A 27,591-nucleotide genomic window follows, 5' to 3' on the forward strand; every position below is an offset into this window, starting at 1 on the left:
TTTGGTATTGGTGGTGTTCTGGATTGGGGCCATTCTCATTGGTGTGTTACTTTTTGAAAATAAAAAACCAAAACAAATAGGAATTTCAATTAAAGAGAAATAAAATAAAGTTCTTTGTTTTGTACAGTTGGCAAGCTATAGTCCCTCTCCTTCTTCTTCATACCCTACCACTGTTGGCCCAGTGGAGAGCAGTGGATTGAGATCTCGCTACCGTTCTTCACCCACCATCTATAACTCCCCTACGGACAAAGAAGACTACATGACAGACCTACGAACTTTGGATACTTTTCTTAGAAACGAAGAAGAGAAACAACATAGAGTCAAGCTGGGTACATATATATTTTATTTTGATCTAATGTATCTGTATTTTTAATATAAATCTAATGTAATGTATATTTTTGGTGTCATTTTGTGTACTACTTTGAATCCCATATGTAAATATTTAAGTCTTTCTCTGCTCAGGAGGGAAATATATTTTGTTTTTATATTTTATGAGCTTAGAATTAAGTTCACTGTGGAGTTCCCGTTGTGGCTCAGCAGAAACAAACATGACTAATAACCATGAGGATGTGGGTTCGATCCCTGGGCTCGCTCAGTGGGTTAAGGATCTGGCATTTTTGTGAGCTGTGGTGTGGTGGCAGACTCAGCTCAGATCTGACATTGCTGTGGCTGTGGTGTAGGCCAGCAGCTGCAGCTCCGATTCAACCCCTAGCCTGGGAACTTCTTGCAGATGCTGTAAGTGCAGCCCTTTAAAAAAAAAAAAAAAAAAGGAAGAAAGAAAGAACTCACCACAATTTAAGATGTAAAATATAGCTGAGCTAACAGAAATCTTGAACCTTTCATCTGCATTATGATTGACAGCTTTTTCATAAAATGAAAGTTACAATTTCTGTTTAAAAGTTGCGGTTTTAGGATGTTTTCTGAAGTGGTACATACACAGCAGAGCTTATTGAAGTAATAGTTATCTCCTTTCAGGTAGTCCTTGGGAAGGTGAGACAGCAGGATGGAGAGAGCATGGTTTTCACCACAAGTGCTGCTGTTTTTCAGAACATTTTTTAACTTGTCTTCAGTTTACCTTGGGAAAGTGTTAGCAAATCTTAATCTGTTTGGGGTGGATTTGATTATTACAAAGTCAGTTATTTGAAACCAAATTAAGTTATTGAGCCGAGTAATGATTTTTCCCCCTCAGGAACTTTCGCAGAAGCGCATTAGGTGCTAAAGCATGGCCCCAGTGAGGAAGCCAGTTATTGGACTATGGCTCTTCGTGTCACTTGAAATCTCGCTATTGATTTTCAATTTAATTTTGCCTGAAAGTGCCACACATGTTAAACAAATCAATATTACCTTGTTATTTGGTGATACGTGCTTTTTCTTCTTTTTAAATTTTGACATAGTTCAAGAATACTGAAAATTATAGAGTAGGATACAAAGAACACTGTGTATCCTGTACATATCTTTGTCATATCCGGATATTTTCTGACTTCTTCTTCTTTGATCTATAGGAGTTACTTAGAAATATTGTTCGGAATTATTATTGGTGACTGCTGTTGCTTTTAATTTCCAGATATATGAAGTGAAAGCCTTCGTTATCTTTTTTTTTTCCCTTAAGTTAATTGTACTGTGGCTGGAAATGCTGCTCTGTACACTATTAATTTTTCTTATATCTTTTGAGGCTTGCATTTAGGCCTATTATGTATATGACCACATTTTGTAAGTGGTTCTTGGTATACTGAAAAGAATGCATAATCTCTAACTGTTAGGCTCCATATTTGTTCACTGAGTCAAGCTTCTTGACTGCGTTCTTAAATTCTTTAATTTATTATCTGCTTGATCTACTAGTTACTAAGAAAGTGTGTTAAATGCTCCCACTGATTGTTTCCCATTAAATGTCTCCTCATAATTCTGTCAGATTTGCTGAATGTATATGAGATTATGTTAAGTGCATGTAAATTCAGAATATCCGTCTAGTCAATTATTCCTTTGATCTTTCTTTCTTAGGCTTTTTGCCTTCAAGTCTGTTTTGTCTGCCGTTAATACAGCTATACTAATTTTCTTTCAGTTCATATTTGCCTCGTATGTCTGTGTCCATCGTATACTTTTAACCCTTCTGTGCCCATAGATTTTAGGTAGTTAAGAATTGTGTACAAATTAATTTGTACATAATTAATAGCATTTTATGGGGAACTGCTTTGAGTCTATAAATAGCCTATTCCTCATCAAATTTTCACTTAAGAGTTTTAATACCTCTTTAAGATTCTTTTCAAAGTTAATTATTACTATGTTGATTATCACAGTGGCTTTTCTAATTCCATTTTTCCTTCTTTATTTATCCCTTTTATGTTTTTTATACCTTTTGTTTGTTTGTTTTTGCTTTTTTTTAGGGCCACACTGGCAGCATATGGAGGTTCCCAGGCTAGGGGTCAAATTGGAGCTGTAGCCGCCAGCCTATGCCATAGCAAATCTGAGCTGGGTCTGTAACCTACACCACAGCTCATGGCAATGCCAGATCCTTAACCCTCTGAGTGAGGCCAGGGATCGAACCCGCAACATCATAGTTACTAGTCAGATTCATTTCCACTGCACCACAACACCACAACAGGAACTCCATTTTTAACCATTTTTAAGTGTATCATTTAATGGTATTAAGTACATTTGCTGTTGTGCAACCACCTTTTACATTTATTTGTTGACATTCTGCTGTAACCTAGAGCTTTTTCTTCTCTCCAGTTAAGTCATTGATTTTGATGGTTAAATTGTCTCAGATTTGGCTAGTGCAATCATCTGGCTTCTGTGTTCTTTCGACTTAGCAGTATCATACTTTGAACCATCCCACCGCATCCCCAGAGATTCCAGGCTCCTCTTGTCCTTTCCCTAGCCAACTAGCTACCTCCGGAGTCAGTCTGTTTCTCCAGGGATCCATTAGTGCTTTTAGTGGAGAAAGATATTTAGAAAAAAAGAGCTCCCGTTGTGGCTCAGTGGACATGAACCCAGCTAGTATCCCTGAGGACACAGGTCTGATCTCTGGCCCTACTCAGTGGGTAAAGGATCTGGTGTGGCTGTGAGCTGCGGTATAGGTCACAGATCCCTCAGATCCCTCGTTGCTGCGGCTGTGGTGTAGGCTGGCAGCTGTAGCTCCGATTCAACCCCTAGCCTGAACTTCCATATGCTGCTGGTGTGGTCCTAAAAAGCAAAAAAAAAAAGAAAGAAAAGAAAAAACAGTTCGCTGTTCATTCCAGTACTGTGCCAGATGCTAGGGAAAAAGCTACTCCCTGCCCTCAAGGAGTTCAAATATTATTTGGGAGAAGATACAGACGATAGCCTTAAAGTGTGCTAAGTACTCTGGTAGGGGCCTCTATGGTATTAAGTCCCTAAATGTGACTGTTTACATTTCCTGAAAGTGAACTTACACATTTAGAAGTGTGATCAGCAGATGGTCTCTTTTAATACAACACAAGAATTACTGCAGACTGTAAATAAAACACAGTGTAGTGCAGGGAAGTGTGAGTTTAGCTGCTAGCCAAAGACTAGTTTCTTAATAGGCTGTAATTATTCCATTCAGGAAGATCTAAAAATTCAAGCAAGAACTCCTTAGCCTCTTTATTTCCTAAAGAAATTTGTCTTCTGCTTCTCACTTAATCATTTGAAAGTCTTAGAGAATGAAACAAGCTTAATTTTTTTTTTACTACGCCCACGGCATGTATAAGTTCCCAGACCAGGGATCAAACCCAAGCCACAGCACTGACAACACCGGATCCTTATTCTCCTGAGCCACCAGGGAATTCCCTAAACAAGCTTAATTTTACAACAAAAATAAATAGACACTTTCAACCACTTAGAGATCTATGGCTCTTAAGTTGATACCACTCAGAAAATGTTCTTTTTAATTTTTAGCACAAGCAGTCTCTTTCTCTGAAGAAATAATGTTGAGAGGAGAGAAAGCATTGCCTTCCTTGCTTGCCATTGCCTCGGTTCCTAGATACCCAGAGTTCACGTACCAATGTCAGGCATCATAGTTACTACAACACACTGACGCTCTGCAAATTATCATTGTAGGAAGCCCAGATTCTACGTCGCCTTCCACCAGTCCTACTTTCTGGAACTACAGTCGTTCTGTGGGGGATTATGCACAAACTTTAAAGAAGTTTCAGTATCAGCTTGCCTGTAGGTCTCAGGCCCCATGTGCTAACAAAGATGAAGCCGATCTCAGTTCTAAACAAGCTGCAGAGGAGGTAAATGGAAAATAAAAACGACTTGATATTTATGATTTGCAGATAGTTAGCAGGTCTTCTTCTAGAACTTATTTTTTCTATAATCTTCCTGGCTAGAAATATAAATCTGGCACACACTGAACAATAGAAAGACTTCTGTCTGACTTTGTGTACCTAAAACCGAATTGTGTGTTTTACCCTTTATGACACGTGGTTGATACTGTCCTGCCCAAGACATTTTTATGCTCTCATTTATACAGATCTCATGCATCCGTTTGTACCTAACATATGCAAGATTCTTGCTCTTGAAATACATTTGGATTAGAGCATTTGACATTCTCGAACTTCATCAGCTTAATAGAAAATAAAGGATTTTAATTTTTTCTTAAAAGCAGAATATTCTTTAAACATACCAGTGTAAGGACTTTTTAAAATATATATGTGCATGAATAGCAACTAAGTGGACAATAAGAAAATTACTGCATATTAATTAGATCAGTATTGATGTTTATGAAGTTTGTTCCAAAATATTCCAAATATATCTGAGGGTGGAGGAAGGAATAACTGATACCTGGCAAGGTTTTTCCTCATTGATTGTTCATTTAAAAAATGTTTTTAATAGGTTTGGGCAAGAGTGACTATGAATAGACAACTTCTTGATCATATGGATTCTTGGACAGCTAAATTCAGAAATGTAAGTTCTTTGGATAATATAGTGCCTCTTAATATACAAAATATGTTATTGGAATATCAATTAGAGATGTTAATTATTAGAATGTCAGATTAATTATTAAAAGTGCAGTGTGTGTGGCACATAATATATAAGGATAAACATGGCATTTACCTTATGGTGTCTGTATTCATGGGATTTTTTTTTCTCTGTCATATTTAGTAAATCAGTATACTTTGAGATGATCAAAGAACAGTGTATTTAGTTGTTAAGATCTTCCCTTTCCCAACATCTCAATTTTACTTTTTAAAAAGCTTTCCTGGGAGTTCCCGTCATGGCGCAGTGGTTAACGAATCCAACTAGGAACCATGAGGTTGTGGGTTCGGTCCCTGGCCTTGCTCAGTGGGTTAACGATCCGGCATTGCCGTGAGCTGTGGTGTTGGTCGCAGATGCGGCTTGGATCCTGCGTTGCGGTGGCTCTAGCGTAGGCCAGTGGCTACAGCTCTGATTGGACCCCTAGCCTGGGAACCGCCATGTGCCTTGGGAGCGGCCCTAGAAAAGGCAAAAAGACAAAAAAAAAAAAAAAAAAAAAACACCTTTCCTGTCAGAGCCTGTTGTGTCTAGAAATGTGAGGGAAACAGAAATGTCCTTGCCCTCAGAAAACTTCATTCAGGGAAGGTAACACATGCTTGAAGCTACTTCAGAATGTATCAGTTTCTTCGATTTTTCTAGAGAAGAACCTTCTAATCTTTGGCCTGAAGGTTGGCAAGGTCAGCTCTTCCACATAGAGTTAGTTCTCTTGTTTTAACCCTGCTTCTTTCTCTCACTCTCTGTAGTACCCATTTGTCCTGGGTTCAGGGGGCCCATTGGCCCCTCCTCCACTGCAGACAGCTCATCTTGGATTCTGTAGAGGCTCTCTGTTGGCCTTTTTTTTTTTTTTTTTTTTTTTTTTTAGGGCTGCACCCACATCATATGGAAGTTCCCAGGCTAGGGGCTGAATCAGAGCTGTGGCCACTGGCCTACACCACAGCCACAGCAACGTGAGCTCCAAGCCATGTCTGTGACCTCTGTAGCTCACTGCGACACCAGATCCTTAACCCACTGAGCAGGGCCAGGGATTGAACCCATACCCTCATGGATACTAGTTGGGTTCATTACTGCTGAGCCATAGCAGGAACTCCCTGGTTGGCTTTTTTAAGTAAAAATTCCTTAAAAAAGACAAAAAAAAAAGAAAAGAAAATGGAGTTCCCATCGTGGTGCATCAGAAACAAATCCAACTAGTTACCATGAGGTTGTAGGTTTGATCCCTAGCCTCACTCAGTGTTGCTGTGGCTGTGGTGTAGGCCAGTGACTACAGCTCCAATTAGACCCCTAGCCTGGGAGCCTCCATATGCCGTGGGTATGGCCCTGAAAGGACAAAAAAGATACACACACAAAAAAAAAAATTCCTGAGCCAGACCTGGAGCTTCTCCATCAGACTTTCTTAGTATGAGGCTTGGATCTCTCCTGAACTCCGTAGATAATTCCATTTATCTAAGAGTGGCTGACTAGTAGGTTAAATTTAATAAATGTGGGAAGAAAGAACAAATGAAATGGTGTCCCAGAACTTCACTTTCTTATATTTCCACTTAGAGGCTTATCTAAAAATGCTGCTATATTTAAAATGTAGGGTTTCTCATTGTGGCGCAGTGGGTTATGAACCCGACTAGTACGCACGAGGACATGGGTTCAGTCCCTGGCCTCAATCGGTGGATTAGGGATCCGGCATTGCTGTGAGCTTCAGTGTAAGTTAACAGACACAGCTTGGATCCTGTATTGCTGTGACTGTGGCATAGGCTGGTGGCTGCAGCTTTGATTCAACCCCTAGCCTGAGAACTTCCACATGCCGCAGGTTCGGCACTAAAAAAATAAAATAAAATAAAATATAAAGTCTTGGTCAGGAGTATTAGCTTCCAAGAATTACAAACACAATCTGTTACTAAATTCCTTAGGCTGAAGTGTTCTGAAATTTAGAGTGTTTTTGATTTTTTTAAAAAAGCGGTATGCACGTACCATATATCTTGTAACACACTAGCAGAATCTGGTTAGCACTCCGTGATCAATCACGTTAATGTTTCTGCAGCAAAGCATAGGAGCAGTCACACTAAGTAGGATAAAGTCTATAAATAGCTTCATGGGAATTCAGTTCAGGTCTTGCCAATATATAAAATTTTCTTGGTAAATGAATTATTAACACTTTCCATTTTCAGAGGTTTTTTAATTCAAAAAATTTTATAAGGAATCGTGTAGACTTGTATTTGATCTGAAACTTTTTTTCATCCTTCTACTTTATGGTTAAATAGAAGCAAGGAAACAGAAGCGGTGTTTGAAGTTGCTGTGAACACAAACACGAAACACATAACACACAAACCAGATGGAGTGTTTCCTTGGGCAGTCTTTTCGCATCCCAGAATTAGTTTGATATTAACCATGCAAGGTGGCATTTGAAATTGCTAGTCCTGAAGTGAATATTGAAATATTCACAAACTAGTTTGAAATACAATAAAATCTGTTTTCTACATGGTTAGTGAATTGAGTGAGCCTGCTGAGAGATAATCAGTTATGTTAGTTTTAAAAACTATTTTACGGAGTTCCCATCGTGGCGCAGTGGTTAACGAATCCGACTAGGAACCATGAGGTCGCGGGTTCGGTCCCTGCCCTTGCTCAGTGGGTTAACGATCCGGCGTTGCCGTGAGCTGTGGTGTAGGTTGCAGACACGGCTCGGATCCCGAGTTGCTGTGGCTCTGGTGTAGGCCGGTGGCTACAGCTCCGATTAGACCCCTAGCCTGGGAACCTCCATATGCCGCGGGAGCGGCCCAAGAAATAGCAACAACAACAACAAAAAAGACAAAAGACCAAAAAAAAAAAAAACTATTTTACTAACCACAAACCGATATAAATGCTTCATGCATAAATCTGTAAATAATTATCCTAGAAATGCAAACTGAACATGATCCTTTTAGCTCAGTATAATCATAGAAAGAAGAATTTTAGTAAAGCAACATACAACTGAAAGTTTTATATCTTCTTCAGAAAAAAAACAGGCATATGTGATTAAAGAATATAACTTTATAGTCTAATAACATATTTATATAACTCTCTCTCTAGACTTTAGGGAACTGCTACTTCCATTCTATTTAACTATATTCTGATGATATTCAGGTACAAGACAGTAGAAAAAGTTCCTTGAAAATAATTTTTGAGAAGTACTTTAGAATTAGGTGTCTAAAATCTTTGCCTCGTTTCTTCGTAGTGGATCAATGAGACGATATTAGTGCCACTTGTGCAAGAGATTGAGTCTGTCAGCACACAGATGAGGCGAATGGGTTGTCCAGAGCTGCAGATAGGAGGTATGTGAAAATAGAGCCCAGCATTTGATTTCATTCAGTGAATCTGCCCAGTGGAAAATTTCTTGTAATGGGCTTATTTAACATCATTTATTATCTTGAGGTAAAGCAAAAACTAAATGTCTCTAATATTGCTTTTTTAAAAAATCTAACAGTTTTATTGAGATACTGCAGTTCACCTATTTAAAGTCTACAATTAGAAGTTCCCTAGTGGTTCAGTGGGTTGAGGACCTGGTGTTGTTACTGCTATGACTCACAGCTGTTGCACTGGTTTTATCCCTTTTTATCCCTGGCCTGGGAATTTCTGCATGCCATGGGTACAGCCAAAAAAACAAATCAATTAAAAAATAAAGTCTACAATTGAAAGGGTTTGAGTTGTGCAGGCATTACCATAATCAAGTTTAGAAGATTTCATCACCCAAAAAAGAAACCCCAGGTACCAGTTTACCACCACCACCCATTTCCTAGCCCTAGGCCACTACTGGTCGGTTTTAGATATTTCATCTAAATGGGATCATGCAATATGTTGTCCTTTGTTGCTAGCTTCTCTCACTTAACATAATGTTTTCAGTCATCCATGTTTGTCAGTACTTCCTTTTTTTGTGTGTCTTTTTGCGGCATATGGAGGTTCCCAGGCTAGGCGTCCAATCAGAGCTGTAGCCTACACCTGAGCCACAGCAACACAGGGTCTGAGCCGCATCTGCAACCTACACCACAGCTCATGGCAACGCTGGATCCTTAACCCACTGAGTGAGGCCAGGGATCGAACTCGCAACCTCATGACTACCAGTCGGGTTCATTAACCGCTGAGCCACGACTGGAACTCCCAGTACTTTGGGTTTTTTTATTGCCAGATAATATCCCATTGTTTGGATTTACCACATTGTGTTTACCCATTCATCCGTTGATAGACATTTGGATTGTTTTCCCTTTTTGGTTGTTATGAATAATGCTGCTGTGAAGGGTTGTCTACATGTGTTTCTGTGAATATGTTTTAATTTCTCTCGGGTATTACTCAGGAGTGGGATCGCTAAGCCATTTGATAACTCCACGTTTCACCTTTTGAGAAATTGCCAGACTTTTTCTCAAACAGCTGCACCATTTTGACATTCCCACCTGCAGTGTTTGAGGGTTCCAGTTTCTCACATCCTTGCCTATACTTGTTATCGTTTGTTTCTTTTATTATCATTATCCTAATGCATGCGAAGTGGTATCACATTGTGGTTTTAGTTTGCATTTCCCTGATGGCTAATTATGTTGAGTATCTTTTCATGTGCTGGGCCATTTGTATATCTTTTCAGATCCTTTACCCAATTTTCCCCCTTTACACGTGTTTAAATTGGGGTGTTTGTCTTTTTATTATTGAGTTGTAGATGTTCTTTATATATTCAAGAGATACAAGTCTCTTTTTAGATATTAATTACAAAGTTGTACAAAGCGTGAGAAATGTATAACAGTGTTAATTTAAAACCACGTTTTCAACTTTCTTATCTGCTAAAAATAAAACTGTTAAGGTTTTATGTAATATAATTTTCCTGAAATACATATATTGCAACTTAATGAGTGTTGTGTAACTAGGTTTCAAAACAAAGAATATTTAGTCAACCAGCTCTTTCTAGAGAATAAATTTTTCCTGAAATATGTAAGTGCTTCAGATTGCACATTAACACTTTCCACTTTACTTGAGGTATCTTTTGGTCAGTCTGTCCTCTGGACTAAGGATGGAATTGTACATCACTAAAGTATCTATTTATTGAGTACCCAAATGTTTTATATATAATATAACACAACACTCACGTTAACCTTGAAAGCTAGCTGTTAATGTCCCATTCTGTGGATCAGGCTGTTAAGACTCAGAGAGGTTAAGTAACCTGCCCAGTGTCACAGAGGAGTGATTTTGAGGCCAAAGCTCTCTGACTCCAAAGTCAGAATGGTTATCTTCTAGGTCTTAGTGATGTTATTTGAAACTGTGCTTAGTCTTTCTGACCTGTTTATAAGCCATAAAAATATGTATCTTTCACAACATTTTACCACTGTAAAATGCTTTTTTTAAAAAAGAATAGCATTGTTTTATCACTACAGAAGCAATGTGCATATGTTCATTGTAGATACTTCAGAAAGTACAGAAATAAAGAATATTACCCATGATTCTGCTTGCAAAGATAACCGCAGTCAATCAGTTTTAAATCACAATTACTTGTTTTGGAGAAAAATACTATGATACTAACTAGAACATTAAAATATGAAAAGTGTGTTTCTAGGAGTTGAGGAAATCATACATATGTGTGTATATATTTTTATTTAAATTTGTCTCACACTGTTTTATAAACTGCTTTTTCCCCCTCCACTTCTTCTATTTTGTTAAATATTCTCCAGTGCTAATTTTATGGCTGGTCTTTATTTCTTTTTTATATATGGGATATATTGTATTTAATCAATCTTTATCATTTAAAATTTAGAGGATTTTCCCTTTACTGTTATTAATAATACTGTGAGTAAATGTCCTTTTATTTAAATATTTGTGTACCTTCATAATTATTTCTTTGGGATAATTTCTTAGGGGTAAAATTGTTAGTTCATTAGGTATAAATGTGTTAAAGCTTTTAATGTACATAATCCTTCAGAAAGCTTATACCAGTTTATTCTAGCAACAGTGTCACATGTAAGACTGCCTTTTTCCCAACTTTGAGTATTACTAGGAAGGTTGGACATTTTGAAACCTTCTGTTGGTTTGTTAGTTTCTTTGGATAGTTGTTTTTCACGATATGATGAAAGAAATCACTGTCATAAAAAGTTTTCACTTGTCACTGGCATAATGGATAACTTTCATTTCAGCCTGATTTTGAAAGCTGTCATGTATCTTTTTTTATATACCCCACAAAAAATCTACATGTTAGTTGTTTATAGATGTGCCAAAATGGATTTGGCTGTTTTTTGGACTCTGTGCGTGCGTGTGTTTGTATGTGGCAATCTGGCCACCTTGCCAGAAATGATAAAATAAATTGTAGGTAAAGTAGATAATGCAGATTAAGACAAAACTGTTGTTGCTTTTATTTATTCCTTCAGCATCTGTTGAGGGAAGAGCATTTGAAGTTTTTTCAGAGATCCACATGAGGAATAATCTGTGTTCTGTGTGTTTTAATTTTAACAGAGGCTAGTATTACTAGCTTGAAACAGGCTGCTCTGGTCAAAGCTCCACTCATTCCAACTCTAAATACGATCGTGCAGTATCTAGACCTCACGCCAAATCAGGAGTACTTGTTTGAAAGGATCAAAGGTAATTATTGATTTGAAGAAGGAAAAAAATAAGAGCTTTTTCACTACTTTGAGATTTTATAAATTACAAAGATAACATGGAAAATTTTTTTGAAAAAAGTATAAATATCACTGAATATGATCTTATTTTATAAATATGTGTTTAATTTATGGCTTCATTAAGGCTAACACTGGAACACCTTCAGAGTTTTTTTATATGCTTAAGAATTATACACAACTGTATAAGTCAACTGTATTCCAATAAAATTTTTTTAAAAAGAGTTATCAGAATAATATAGTTAGCCTTGAATACATTAATTAATAATTTTATTCTGTGTAGGAAAAGTTAAAAATAGCTAAATGGGCTCACATGAATATTTCATTCGTTTTCTGTCCTTAAACTACCAAGAATGGATGCCACAAGACATTCTTTATAATTTCAGCATGCTGACCCTTATTTCTTTCAGTTTTTATAACTCATCTGTAATATATTGCTTCTTTATATTTCTGTTACATTTTGATTATTTGGGGGAATGTGGTCTTCTGAGGAGACTGACTTGAGAATCAGGAAATGTAGCCTCCCTCATACTCCTACATACACTATGCCTCTGTACATTCATTTATTTGGATAAACTCTGTAGAATGTTCTTATCACTAAAATGAGTTTTAGAAATAGTATTTCACTCTTAAGATTTATTGTAAATCTTAATTTGAAAATGTTATGGTGGCCTTCCTCTCTTCTAGGTTTGGACTGGGCTTCTGGAGTAAGCATTTATCATGACTTTTAAGAAACTTTTCATATAAGAAGAATTCAAATCTACTTGAGATTAGAATTCAAATCTACTTAAGATTATGGTCAACCTTTCTGTGCACAGCACCCAGTCCCAACAACCATCAGTCCCTGGGCAACCCCTGCTTTATCCATATCCCCGTTCACCTCTTCCCTTCCTGTATTCTTTGAAGCCAGTCCTGCATATCATTATCACTTCATCTGCAGATATCTTCCTATGTATCTGTAGAAGATAAGGCCTTTTTAAAAGATAACCACAAAACAGTTATCACGCCTATTTTTGTATCATGAAATATATAGCTTATGTACTTATTGCCAACCATTTCATAAAATGTCTGATTACTGCTTTTGGTAATGTTTGTTTGAATTGGGATTAAAATATTATCACGTGTTGTGGTTGATTAATATATTTTAAGTTTTTTTTAAGCTTAATGTATTTTAAGTTTCTTTTTTTCCATGCATAATTTTTTTTCTTTGCAACTTACTGTTTGTTTGTTTGTTTGTTTGTTTGTTTTCTTTTTCCTTTTTTGACCATACTGTGGCATATGGAAGTTCCTGGGCCAGGGATCAGATCGGACCTGCAGCTGCGACCTACGATGCCCTCAGCTGTGGCAATGCCAGATCCTTTAACCCACTGTGCTGGGTTGGGGAATCCAGCCTGCCTCCTGGTGCTGCAAAGATGCCACCAATCCCGTTGCACCACAGCAGGAACTCCTCTTTGCAACTTACTATTGAAGGAACTGAATTGTCTGTCTTGTAAAGGTTCCATGGTGTGAATGCTGAATGCATCCCCATGGTGTATTTCTCCATGATCCTCTGTTCTTTGTATTTCCTGTTTGCAGTTTTTGGCAAGAGTGCCCCATATATACCAGCATATTTATACATCCAAAACAAAGTATGTGTGTGTGCACATATATAAAACTGTATATATATATATAAAGTTTTGTATTTTATATCAAATATGCAAACAAGTTTAAAAAACACGGTGACCCCTATATGGGCCTTCTCGATTGAACAGTTACCATCATTTTGCCATATTTGATACTCTTTTCTCCATATATACATACATACATACATGCATTTTACATACACACACAAACATTTTTTGCTCTACCATTGTGGATAGCATTACTTTTCGGCACGTGAGTTCCTAAAAACAACATTTTCCTAAATAACTAAAATATAATTATCAGACCTTGGGATAAATATTTCTATATTATTATTTGATATTAAAGTTCGTATTCAAATTTTCCAATTGTCCAAAGAATGTTATATACTCATTTTTTTCCTAACCAGGGTAGAGGTTTATGTTCATACATTACATTGTGTTGTTTTATCTTTTTTTGTCATTGTTGTTCTCTTTGTCTAGAAAAGTTCTACAGTCTTTTTTTTCCCCCACATAACATTGACTTTTTAAAGAATCCAGAAAGTGTTCTTGTCTCACACTTCAGATTTATCTAATTTTTTTTCTTCATGGTGCTATTTAAATTAACCTTCTATGTCTTGTATTTCTTTATTTGCATGTTTGGGTATGCTTTCCTTATTATGACCTCCTAGCCTGCTTTTTTGTTTTTGTTCTTATATATTCTTAGCTTTTTTAATCTCACCTTTGTTGCTACAGAACTTTCTCAAGGAGGTTGCATGAGCTCCTTCCGATGGAATAGAGGTGGAGACTTCAAAGGCCGCAAGTGGGATACAGACCTGCCCACCGATTCTGCTGTAAGTCCTCAGTTTTATTTTGTTTTTTTCAGTTTAATATTTTTGTTATTAGGTTTATTTCTCCATTATAAAAATAAATATTAAAAAGAACTTAAAAACTAAGTAGAAATAAAAAATTAAAATTGTATCAGCATCTTAACGCAATCACTGTTAATATTTTAGGATTTTTCTTTCCATACTTATATCATGCATTTTTTAATGTTCTTATCCTAGGTATAATTATCCCATATGTAAAATTTTTCACCTTTTTTTTTTCACTTTTCATTGTTTAAGTGTTTGTATTATTGTACACTGTCATTCAGCTGTTCTCCTATATTTGAACCTAAAAGTTTGGGAACCACGTAGTAGGAGGAAGGTTTTTGTTATTCTATTACTTTTCTTTTTTTTTTAGGGCCACACCTGTGGCATATGGAGGTTCCCAGGCTAGGGGTCTAATTGGAGCTGCAGCTGCCAGCCTACGCCATAGCCACAGCAACATGAGATCTGAGCTGCATCTACATCCTACAGCACAGCTCACAGCAATGCCAGATCCTTAACCCACTGAGCAAGGCCAGGGATGGAACTTGTATCCTCATGGATACCAGTTGGGTATGTAACCCACTGAGCCTCAATGGGAACTCCCTGTTATTCTGTCTTAAATAATTACTGCCAGGAATAACATGATGCATGTTTCTTTCTTATTTGAGATTATGACTTTAAGAAAGATTCCTAGAATTAGATTTATGAGATCAAAGAGTATAAAGTTTTTGAGCCTTTAAGAGTCTTTCAAAATTAAATCTTTTTAATAATAATTGTTATGTGTGAAAATGAAGTTTTAAAGGTTGATACTCAAATTGAGAATTGAATGTATGTGTATTTTACCTTGATTTTGCTATTAATTAACTGTATGGGTGTGAATGATACACTTAACAGAAAACTAGGAATGTCTTGCTTTTATCTTTTCATTTTATAGATTTCATCTTAAAAGTATAATCCCTTGAAAGCATTTTTGCTAATTCTTTCTTTGGAAAAAATTTAAAAATTGGAGTCATTATAAATAGATGTTTAAATGCTACATACTTTATAGAGTTTCATGCTGACTTTAAAAAATTGTTTCCTCATCTTCAGATCATCATGCATGTATTTTGCACCTACCTTGATTCCAGATTACCTCCACATCCCAAATATCCTGATGGAAAAACATTTACTTCTCAGCACTTTGTTCAAACACCAAATAAACCAGGTATCAACCTCTCCTCTAAAGGAATGTTGAGCTTTTCGCATGAAATCCATATTGCAGTCTGGCTTTGTTTTTTAACATATCATACTTCCTTTACAGATGTGACAAATGAGAATGTTTTTTGTGTTTATCAGAGTGCTATCAACCCTCCCCACTATGAGCTCATCTACCAGCGTCATGTCTATAATCTTCCAAAGGTATTTCTGAAATGTAGCCATTGCTATTGCAAATGTCAGGGATGACTTGCTTTGATAAGATTTTTAGAATTAGATTCTCTTGTTTATGAAGTAGGTGAACTTTTTAAATTAGGGAAAATATGCTACTTTTATATCCCTTTCTGAAAAACTATAAAAGTAATATGTACTTAATTTGGAAGAGTATGAAGAAAAGGAAGAAAAGTCACTCACTATTTAGAGGAAGCTATTATTAACATTTTTTCCTCTGTTCAGGCTGTGCCCGTGACCTGCAAAGGTTCCCAGGCCAAGGATCAAACCCGAGCCACAGGAGTGACAAAGCCTGATCTTTAACCCACGGCACCACCAGGGAATTCCTATTGTTAACATTTTAATGGGTTGTTCAGGGTGGGGGGCTTGGAGGGGCTTGTTTTTTTGTTTTGTTTTATTTTGTTTTGGTAAATTTCATTTTGATCTTTCTGTGTACTTTTATGGGTCGAAATTATATTATTTATGTAGTTTTATATCCTTTTAAAAATTAACTTTATAACATAACTTTCCATGCCTTTAAAAGTCTCCATAAAAACATTTTATGGGAGTTCTCATTTTGGCTCAGTGGGTTGTGACTCTGACTAGTATCCATGAGGACATGGGTTTAGTCCTTGGCTTTGCTTAATGGGTTAAGGATCTGACATTGCCATGAGCTGTGGTATAGGTTGCAGATGCAGCTTAGATCCCACGTTGCTGTGGCTGTGGTGTAGGCCTGCAGCTGCAGCTCCAATTCCACCCCTAGCCTAGGAACTTACATATGCTGAGGGTGTGGCCCTAAAAAGCAAAAACAAAGAACAACAACAACAACAAAACCACTTTATGGCTTTTTTTTTTTTTTTTTTTTTTTTTTAATGAGGGGAGTTCCCAGGTGGCTCAATGGGTTAAGGATCCAGTGTTGTCACTGCAGTGACTTGGGTTTCATCCCTGGCCGGGGAACTTTCACATGCCACAGGCACAGCTAAAAAAGAAAAAAACTTCATCATAAGATTGTAATTTGTCAACCACTTCCCTACAGTTGGACATTTTGGATGTTTCTAATTCTTCATTATCAAAAATACTGCTGAGTATGTATCTTTATACATATAGCTATCAGCATTTTGGATAATTTTTTAGCCCAACATCCACAAGTAGGTTTCTAGGTTATGGAATATTTTCAAGGCTATTAAAAATAGATTATCAAATCACCTTATTAAAAAGGTCATTTGTACCAGTTTACACTTCTATCCAGGTATTTTACTCTTGCTTACAGACATCAGTTCTGTTGATGACCTTTCCAGTTATTTTTGTTGTTAGCATCTTAACTGAGAAATTTTACATTGACTGAAATTCCAAATTATATTCTTGGAATTCTCACTGTGGTGCAGTGGGTTAAGAATCCCACTGCAGTGGCTCAGGTCACCACAGAAGTATGGGTTCAACCCCCAGCCTGGTGCAGTAGGTTAAAGGATCACTAGATCCTGGCCAGGAACTTCCATTGCTGCAGGTATGGACATAAAAAAAAATAAATATTCTGGAGTTCCCGTCGTGGCGCAGTGGTTAACGAATCCGACTAGGAACCATGAGGTTGCGGGTTCGGTCCCTGCCCTTGCTCAGTGGGTTAACGATCCGGCGTTGCCGTGAGCTGTGGTGTAGGTTGCAGACGTGGCTCGGATCCCGCGTTGCTGTGGCTCTGGCGTAGGCCGGTGGCTACAGCTCCGATTCGACCCCTAGCCTGGGAACCTCCATATGCTGCGGGAGCGGCCCAAGAAATAGCAACAATAACAACAACAACAACCAAAAAGACAAAAGACCAAAAAAAAAATAAATAAATAAATAAATAAATAAATAAATAAATAAATATTCTTCACTCCATCAAATATCCAGGAGAGGAGTTCCCTGGTGGGTTAGCAGTTAAAGGATCCAGCATCGGCACTGTTGTAGCTTGGGTTCCATCTCTAGCCAAGGAACTTCTGAGTGATACAAGACTGGCCAAAAAATAATAATAATAATTTTTTTAAAAATACCCCAGAGAGAATATTTATTTCATTTTTTTTTGAAGTTTAGTATTTTAACTCTGTAAATATTTTGAGCCATTTAAATTCTTTGCAAATCCTTATTCACTTATTTATTTATTTTAAGAAATACTGTCTTTTTTTTTTTTTTTTTTTTTTGGCTGCCCTAAGGCATAATGGAGTTCCAAGGCCAGGGATCAAATCCAGCCACAGTTGGCAGCCTACACCACAGCTTCGGCAATGCCAGATCCTTAACCCACTGTCCCAGACCAGGGGTCAAACCTGTGTCCCAGCTCTGCAGAGATGCCGCTGATTGCTGATTCCATTGCACCATAGTGGGAACTCCTAAGAAACCCTGTCTTTTAAAAAATCATTTATCCTGATTTTTTTTTTTTTTAGTATAAACAGTAAATCAGAGTAAGCAGGTATAAGTTAGTAAGTTAAAAATATAAATTAAGAGCTATTGCACAGACCAGAAGTTACATATAATAGTTTGACTTTAGTGCTAACAAAATGCTGCCTCGGAGTTCCTGTTGTGGCTCAGTAATGAACCCAGCTAGGATCCATGCGGATGTGGGTTTGATCCCTGGCCTCACTCAGTGGGTTAAGGATCCAGCGTTGCTCTGATCTGTGGTGTAGGTCACAGGCGCAGCTTGGATCACGAGTTGGTGTGGCTCTGGCATAGGCCGGTGGCTACAGCTCCAATTAGACCCCCAGCCTGGGAACCTCCACATGCTCCAGGTGTGGCCCTAAAAAAAAGCCAAAAAACAAAACAACAACAACAACAAAAAAATGCTACCTTACAGTCCCTTGATAGATAAAATAAATTTACATTTAACATGTTATTTACACTGATATTAACATATATTGTAATGTATTTTGAAGTGTGATAAAAGGTTTTTTAGTCCCAACACTTGTTTTTGCTGTTAATTTGGTAGATAGAGCATTTTTTGTGTGTAGAATACAGGGATGCCAGCCTCAGAATAGCTCCCTTCCATATCTTCATAAATGTTGTTCCCCATGTGTGTGAACTTCACAGTGTGTCTATTTCTGCTCATCTTGTAGGTCTTAACTTAAAAAAATCTCTGCCTGCCTCACCAGTCTGGGTTTAATGTGTGTGTGTTCCCACAGCACCTCACACTTCCTCCTCTCTCATAACCTTCATCACACTTTATTGTAATCCTGAGTTTACTATCTGCCTTTCCTATAAGACTTTAAACTCTTTGATGACATGGATCCACTCTCTCTGATTTACCACGATTTACCACTTCCTAGCACAAAAGTAGGCATTTTATTTAACAAATGAATGAAAGTCTGAATTTCATGGAATCCTAAATTAGTAGAATGTAAGTTGATAGGATCTGCATTTACCTATCAGGCTGAATCTTTGGTTTGGTTTAAATCTTGCTTTATTTTTTGTCTTTGTTCCAGGGCCGAAATAATATGTTTCATACATTGTTAATGTTCCTCTACATCATAAAGACTAAAGAGTCAGGAATGCTTGGGTAAGTGTTTATGCTTCACAAACATGAGTACTTAATTTATGTACTATTTTTCTTCTTATGTTCACATTCTGCACAAGTCAGCATCATCCACTGAAAAGATTTGTAGACTGAACAGTAAAAGATATGGAATTCCTGTTGTGGCTCAGCAGAAACAAATCCAACTAGGAACCATGAGGATGCAGATTCAGTCCCTGTCCTTGCTCAGTGGGTTAAGGATCCAGCGTTGCTGTGAGCTGTGGTGTAGGTCACAGATGCGGCTTGGACCCCATGTGGCTGTGGCTGTGGTGTAGGCCAGCAGCTGTAGCTCCAATTCAACCCCTAGCCTGGGAACTTCCATATGCTGCAGGTGCAGCCCTAAAAAGCAAGAAAAAAGAGAGAGAGAGAGAGAGATGGCTTCTAGCACTAACTCACCCTGTCACTGACCAGCTCTGTCATGTTGCACAAGTCCATTAATTCCTTAGAACCTCCATTTCCCTATTGATAAAAAGACAGTCGGAGCACATCATTAGCTTTACAGTTGTGTTCCCCAGAGGAACAACTCTGATACATCAGGCTCTTGCCACCTTAAATTAAAAAAAAAAAAAAAAAAGCAACTGGAGTCCTATTTTTCTTCAAGCCATCCCAATTCAGACATAAAGCCTTCTGCACAATGTTTACACTTCCAGAGAGACTGAATCAGCACCGTTCCATAATATTGTTAATTGGGATGGAAAAATGGTCAGTTGAAACTGTCTACTTTGTTTATTCTAAATACTTAGTAATGATGCTCACATACTGTTACAATAAACTCAAAATTGCTGTCATGTAATTTTGGTGATTTGAAATGTTAGTGCTTCAAATAATATTTGAAGTAAGTGGACCCCAGCTAGTGCTGGGAAATCTGATAACACAAGGCCTGGAAGTCTGAATATCTGGATTCTGGGTCCTGTTCTGCCTGTACCAGGTAACCCGAGGCTAAACAAATGTAAAGGGAAGGGCTGAGTAGAAAACATCAGGGATCTGTTCCAGTTCTGATATGCATGCCTCGTCTCAGTTTTATTTAGGTGTCCTGTTTTATACAGGTTCTAGAACTGGACTGTGCAACACAGAAGCCACCAGCCACATGTGGCATTGAGCATCTGAAACATGACTAGATCAAACTGAGATGGGTTCGCAGTGTCAAAATTACATAGACTAGAACTTGAAGTCCTAGTACCAAAAAAAAAATCTCAATAATTTTGTATATTGTTTACATGTTAATACATTGGATATATTGAGTTAAATGAAATACATTAAAAATTATTTTCACCTTTTTAAAATTTTTAACTTTTTGTGTATATGTATATATAATATATACATAATATATATACATTATATTTCTGTTGGATAGCAGTGCTATAGAGAAAGCAAAATTCCTGTCCTCAAACAAATTAGATGCAAAGATCTTTAAGATATTAACATAAATTAATAAACATTTATAAACATTTGTCAGCTTTTATCATATTTTTTAATATAAGAAAGATTAAATAGGAAACTTTTGTCACGCATCTATGTTAACATGGCTGTTTTTTCTTTCTTTCTTTTTTTTTTTTTTTTGTTTTTGTCTTTTTGCCATTTCTAGGGCCACTCCCATATCAGATGGAGGTTCCCAGGCTAGGGGTCCAATCAGAGCTGTAGCCACTGGCCTATGCCACAGCCACAGCAATGCCGGATCCAAGCCTTATCTGCAACCTACACCACAGCTCACAGCAATGCCGGATCCTTAACCCACTGAGCAAGGCCAGGGATTGAACCCAAAACCTCATGGTTCCTAGTCGGATTCGTTAACCACTGAGCCATGACAGGAACTCCCTTTATTTCTTTAATTGCAAAAATAATGCATGATCAATATAGAGATATTTAAACAACATAGCAGTGTATAAACTGGAAGTTGAAAATTTCCCTCTGATCAGCTCTTTCTCAGTCCCACTACCTTGAAGTATCCCATGTGTTAACAGTTTCAGGTGTATGTTTCCAGACTACTTTTGGGGGAAAGCTAATTTTGTTTTTTTCATTTTGTTTAAAAATATATTGTCCTCAGGCATTACTCTGTGACCTGTCTTTTAATCTTATGGTATATCTTGGCCATTCTTCTATGTCAATCAATACAGGTTTTTTTCCCCCTAAATTTTCTAGCAGTATTTAGTTATACACATATTAGAAAGATGGAAAATGCTCTAAATATATTGTTTTGTAATTCTGCACTTATCAGTGTTTCTGGAAGGCTGTTTTTGTAGTGAAGAATGAATTTGGAAATATTTTAAATAAATACTGAATTTTGGTTTTAATTGAAAATTTATCCTTTCCTCTAAAAATCCAAATTGATACTTGATATGTAAGTGATTTGTCATGATAGTATGAAGCTCATGTTGAATGCCACATATAGTCTTATTATATGTGTAATGTAAAATCTTTCTAAGTACTTAGTGGAGCAGTAATTTATTCAAGAGGCCCAAAACAATTGGTATAAATTTGGGGATTTTTTGGAGTTCCCATCATGGCTCAGCAGAAACGAATCTGACTAGCATCTCTTGAGGACGCAGGTTCAATTCCTGGCCTTGCTTTGTGGGTTAAGGATCCAGTGTTGCTGTGAGCTGTTGTGTAGGTTGCAGACACAGCTTGGATCTCACATTGCTGTCACTGTGGTGTAGGCTGGCAGCTGTAGCTCCAATTTGACCCCTAGCCTGGGAACCTTCATATGCTTTGGGTGCAGCCCTCAAAAGACAAAAAAAAAAAAAAATTGGTTGTTTTTTTTTCCCCTGCTTTTTTTAAATGATTTTTATTTTTTCCATTATAATTGATTTACAGTGTTCTGTCAATTTCTACTGTACAGCAAAGTGACCCAGTCATAGATATACATATATAATTTTTAAAGTCCTTATTTCTGAATGAGCAACTTATATGTGGAAAATGAAACATTTTAGACTAAAACTAATTTGTGTTCTATTTATTCATTCATTCATTCACTCATGAATTCTTTGTACCCAGGCCACAGCAGTGAAAGGACCAAATCCTACCCACTGAGACCACCAGGGAACTCCCTATTTGGGATTTTTTAGGGAAAATACTTTGAAATTACTAACTTTTAAAATATGACTGATTTGGGGTTCCCATCATGGCTCAGTGGTTAATGAATCCGACTAGAAACCATGAGGTTGCGGGTTTGATCCCTGGCCTTGCTCAGTGAGTTAAGGATCCGGCATTGCCATGAGCTGTGGTGTAGGTTGCAGACTCGGCTCGGATCTGGTGTTGCTATGACTCTGGCGTAGTGAGCTGTGGTGTAGGTTGCAGACGTGGCTCGAATCTGGTGTTGCTATGACTCTGGCGTAGGCCAGCAGCAACAGCTCCGATTAGACCCCTAGCCTGGGAACCTCTATATGCTTGAGAGCGGCCCTAGAAAAGGCAAAAAGACAAAAAAAAAAAAAAAAAAAAAAAAAGACTGGTTAAACCTTTTAATACATTTTGGAACTATCAAGTGGTTAAAACTTTTTTCTGTATCTTAAAGGAAATAAGCAAGTGGCTCAAATATAGTCCATTTGGAATCGTGTCCATAATGCAGCAGATTGATCCAAATACATTTATCAGTGCCACATTATTTGTGCAATTACTGGAATGAGATGAATGTTTTACTTCCAAAAGGGAAAAAAAAATCTAGACAGTATTGACTGCATAGTAATTTAAATGTCCTGTTTAGCAAAAGACAACATAAATAAGCCAAATGGCAAACTGAGACAAAGCTTCTTAGTTGCAACACATAGAGCAAATCCAAGTTAATATCCATCATATATAAAGAGCATATATAAGTTTATTAGAAAAGAAAAATAACTTTTCATAGAAAAGTATTTTGCAAATGGTTAATAAACTTGAAAATATGCTTGGCCTCATATACAAGCAAGCCAAAATTAAAACATTTTTTTTCCTATCAGATTTGATATTTAACACTTGGAGTATTGGTGAGGGTATGAAGAAATGGGAAAACACAGTCAAGGAAATGATCTTTTTTGAAGGTCATTTTTTGGTAACATTTTTAATTTTTTTATCAAAGTTGATACATACTTATAATTTGTTGTTGTTATCTTTTGTCTTTTTAGGGCCGCACTCGAGGCATATGGAGGATCCCAGGCTAGGGGTCCAGTCAGAGCTGTAGCTGCTGGCCTATACCAGAGCCACAGCAACTCCAGATCCTTAACCCACTGAGCAAAGCCAGGGATCAAACCTGCAACCTTGTGGTTACTATTCGGGTTCATTAACCACTAAGCCACAACAAGAACTCCCCATACTTATAATTTTTTTTTTTTTTTTTTTTTGCTATTTCTTTGGGCCACTTCTGCAGCATATGGAGGTTCCCAGGCTAGGGGTCTAATCGGAGCTGTAGCCACTGGCCTACACCAGAGCCACAGCAACGCAGGATCCGAGCCGCGTCTGCAACCTACACCACAGCTCACGGCAACGCCGGATCGTTAACCCACTGAGCAAGGGCAGGGACCGAACCCACAACCTCATGGTTCTTAGTCGGATTCGTTAACCACTGCGCCACAACGGGAACTCCCCGTACTTATAATTTTAAAAGTCATATTGTACTAAAATTTCATGACAGAAATAAGTAGTTCCCAGAGTCTCCTTGTGGCACAGCAGGTTAAGGGTTGGGCATTGTCACTGTGGCAGCACCAGTCACTGTTATGTGCAGGTTCATTCCTGGTCCAGTTACTTCCACATGCTGCAGACACAGCCAAGAAAAAAAAAAGCAGCAGCCCTTCCCAGTATTCCCTAAGCCTATTTTCCAAAAGCAACCACTTGAAACTCTTGTGGCTTTCTCTTCTGATATTATTCCCATAATTCCAGATAATAGAAGTATCCAGCTCTTCTTTGATTCTTCACTGTTGGACATTACAGCCTGATTTCTTATTTTGTTAGATGAGTCATTTATCTCTTATGGCCCTCTTCTCCTCCCTTTATTCTTTGAATACAATTGCATTACTCTCTGGAGTAGAAGTAGGTTTTTCTTTTTATTATATGCAATATAGTTTACTTCAAGCTATGTTAATAATACCCATAAGCAAATTTATTAAAGCATCCCTAATAATTAGAAAACTCCTAATTCAAATCAAATAAGTAAAATCCTGGAGTTCCCATTGTGGCTCAGCAGAAACAAACCTGACTAGTATCCAGGAAGACACAGGTTCAATCCCTGGCCCCGATAGGTGGGTTAAGGATCCAGTGTTGCCATGAGCTGTGGGGTAGGCAAGCATCTGTAGCTCCAATTTGAACCCTAAACTGGGAACTTCCATGTGCCAGCCTAAAAAGCAGGGAAAAAAAAAAAAAAAAAGATGAAAGTCTCTAAGAGGCCTAGCATTCCTCAGTCGTCCATTTTTTTTATTTAGTTGACACTTTTACTTAAATCTTACTTGCTAAAATTGTCCTACTATCTCTGTTTGTTGTAATAATTCTTGAGGTCCACTGAAAAATTAATTTTCAACACTCCATAAATCCATTTATTCTAAATTTGGGTTTTAAACACAGTTAAGGAAACAATTGCGGTTACAAGAATTTACCTAATAAACCATGTGTAACGTAACTAATTACAGAAAAGCACTAAATGTCAGTTAAACATGAATTCCTTCTAAAGACTTGTTTTAGTTATTTGATAAATCAATTCCACTAAAAAAAAAATTTTTTTTTTTCTCTTTTTAGGAGAGTTAATCTTGGTCTATCCGGTGTGAATATTTTGTGGATTTTTGGCGAGTAGTAGGTCATTTAATTCCAAACATTTGGACTTTATTTGACTGAATCTGAAGTTGAATCTAAGCATCTCTGAGTCACTGCCCCTTCTGAAATAAGATGCATGTGTGTATGTTACAGACTCTTTATAGATTTCACAAAAAATTAGCTATTATGAAACTTCTTTGTGAAAGTATACTCTATGTCTTATACATCAAGAAACATTACCTTCAGTTTTTTATCATTTCAGAAAAAACTGTAACTCTTCAGATTTGTGTTGACACAAAACAGTGCAGTTCCCCCTTAGCGTCGTTTTTCATTGTAACCCCCAAAGGAGAACCATCCACCTGATCCTTCCCCACAAAATTTTTTTTCAGTTGAGTTATATAGTATAAATACTTAAAAAGAAGCAAGTTGCTTGTTTTTTTTTTTTTTTTAATCTCAATTTTCCCAGTGCTCTGCGAATCAGCCCAAGGCCTATGTTTAAAGAAATGAGGTCAATTTCTAATAATGTATTAGTTAATGTGTATTTTTAAAATATTATTTAAAGAAGTTTGACAGTATTAGTGTTTTAAAAGTCAACACTTGGATTAAATGTAGTGAATAGAATTAAAACTATTTGCATCTTAATTAAGAGGCTGAAGATGTCAAGAAAACTCTCGTTTTAATTACTCCATTTTACTATTCCATAATATTGAGTTCCCCTTCTTTAAGATCATATGACATCTTACCTCCTTAAACTTTTTAGATATGTTCAGAATATCTGGAGAATACGAAATTACCCGGTTTGTAAGTTTTGCTTGACTCATCTTTATTTTCTTACATGTATATGTAGTATTTCTTAAGGCTAGCTAGTAATTGTATATGTTTTGCGGATTGACTGTTATTAGAGACTGGAAACATCTAAAACCAGTATCTTCTCAATAACTGCACATCAGTATTACATACGAGCTCATTTGTATGATTTGTAAATCCCATTCCTGTTTTTTAAAAGTCTGATGTCCAAAGAGAAGGAGGCTTCTATCTTCTAACTGCTGTTGATATATGCTGAGTTTGTTTGTTATGGTATTTTAGAAGAAACACCAGTTAAATATAATAACATGTTAAAATCTAAGAGTACTATTTCAAAAGTTGATAAGCATCCAAAAAAATGCAATATACCGTGAATATTTCATGTAAAAAGACTAGAGATACACATTAAAAAAGAAAGCTGTTGTGGGTGACGATACTGTGGGTAACTTTCATATATTAACTTGTCTTCACAAATGTTTGAGCCAGCATATACGCTAATAGAGCTTTTATTTAAAAATATTTTGATGAATTAAGGAACACAGTGCACTGCAAATATGGTAGGTTTTTTTGGTCCTTGTGTTAAAATGAGTATCTACTTTTCTCTAATTAAATGTTATTTATACTATGTTTCTTTTTTTTTTTTTTTTTTTTTGGTCTTTTTTTGTTGTTGTTGTTGTTGTTGTTGTTGCTATTTCTTGGGCCGCTCCCGTGGCATATGGAGGTTCCCAGGCTAGGGGTCCAATCGGAGCTGTAGCCACCGGCCTACGCCAGAGCCACAGCAACGCGGGATCCGAGCCGCATCTGCAACCTACACCACAGCTCACGGCAATGCCGGATCGTTAACCCACTGAGCAAGGGCAGGGACCAAACCCGCAACCTCATGGTTCCTAGTCGGATTCGTTAACCACTGCGCCACGACGGGAACTCCTATACTATGTTTCTTACAAGGTTTTCTTTTCTTTGCTGGACTCACCCATGTGGGGTCACATCCACTAATCTAGATGGTGTTCACTGTATCACCTACTCTTTTTTTCTCTGTAAATATCAGTCTTTACTTTAGCCAAATTTGTTTTAAGAGCATGTTTAGATGTTTATAATTTAATTCTGGGGTTCCCTTTGTGGCTCAGGGGGTTAAGAACCTGACTAGTATCCATGAGGACGTGGGTTCGATCCCTGGCCTTGCTCATTGAGTTAAGGATCTGGCATCACATGAGCTGTGGTATAGGTCACAGACAGCTCAGATCTATGTTGCTGAGACTGTGGTGTAGACCGGTAGCTGCAGCTCTCATTCGACTTCTAGCCTGGGGATTTCCATATGCCACAGATGTGCCCCCCCCAAAAAAAATAATAGTAATAGTATTTTAGTTCCTACTGAGACATAAAAATGCTGTGCTGCTTGGCTTTCTCACACTGACCTACACTTTAAACTGATATCTTAGGGACAAAGACATGCGGCATGTAGGTGGCACTTCTAAACTCACCTTTGTAACATAAATCCTTTGAATGCAGGCATTCCTCAAAGGTCAGGCTTTGGTCTTTTGTCACACTGTGTATGCTTTTCCTGAGAGATCCCATTCATTCTGTGACTTCTTTTATCACCTCTCTGCATTTGATTCCCAAGTTCATACCAAGCGTACTGCCTCTCCTGAGCTCTAGTGTTAAATTTCCTGTGACCTGTCAGACATTTCCGCTTGGATATCCTGTGCACTATCCATGTGTGGAGCTGAATTCACATCTGCTGAAACAGCTCCCTCTTCTAACATCCCTTTCTTCTCTTCATTGTAGTACCGGTCACCCACGCTCAAAGCTCTGCTGTCATCTTGATTCCTTGAGCTCCCTGGGTCCCCAGTCCAATCAGGCAGCAATCTCATCCATTCTTTCTTAACAATGTCTCTTGCAGCTGTCCCTTTCCATTTCTGCTGCCACTATGCTCATTTACACCCTTATCAACTCACACAGGACTACTACAACAGCCTAATTAATCTCGCAGCTTCCTAATTGTTACCATGCTTCCAGATTTTCCAATTCATCCTGCACATTCTCTTCAAATTCATCTTCCTGAAACACCTGTTTGATCATCTCATTCTCCTGATAAA

General features: G+C 37.4%; 1 protein-coding gene across 2 annotated transcripts in view; it reads left to right on the plus strand.

The window, feature by feature from the left end:
• Window positions 1-26,120, plus strand: part of TMEM209 (transmembrane protein 209) — a 29,451-nt gene extending 3,331 nt beyond the window's left edge. The window contains exons 6-15 of one of the 2 annotated variants that reach the window (XM_003134688.6): window positions 128-329; window positions 4,054-4,229; window positions 4,831-4,902; window positions 8,171-8,267; window positions 11,416-11,541; window positions 13,931-14,028; window positions 15,136-15,250; window positions 15,347-15,444; window positions 18,894-18,967; window positions 24,677-26,120. In XM_003134688.6, the coding sequence (XP_003134736.2) occupies window positions 128-329; window positions 4,054-4,229; window positions 4,831-4,902; window positions 8,171-8,267; window positions 11,416-11,541; window positions 13,931-14,028; window positions 15,136-15,250; window positions 15,347-15,444; window positions 18,894-18,967; window positions 24,677-24,731 (1,113 nt within the window). In that variant the 3' untranslated portion in view covers window positions 24,732-26,120. The remainder of the gene's footprint in view (window positions 1-127; window positions 330-4,053; window positions 4,230-4,830; window positions 4,903-8,170; window positions 8,268-11,415; window positions 11,542-13,930; window positions 14,029-15,135; window positions 15,251-15,346; window positions 15,445-18,893; window positions 18,968-24,676) is intronic. The other variant, XM_005673176.3, reaches the window with a different exon arrangement.

Source organism: Sus scrofa, chromosome 18 (genome assembly GCF_000003025.6).
Source record: "Sus scrofa isolate TJ Tabasco breed Duroc chromosome 18, Sscrofa11.1, whole genome shotgun sequence".
Lineage (NCBI taxonomy): Eukaryota > Metazoa > Chordata > Mammalia > Artiodactyla > Suidae > Sus > Sus scrofa.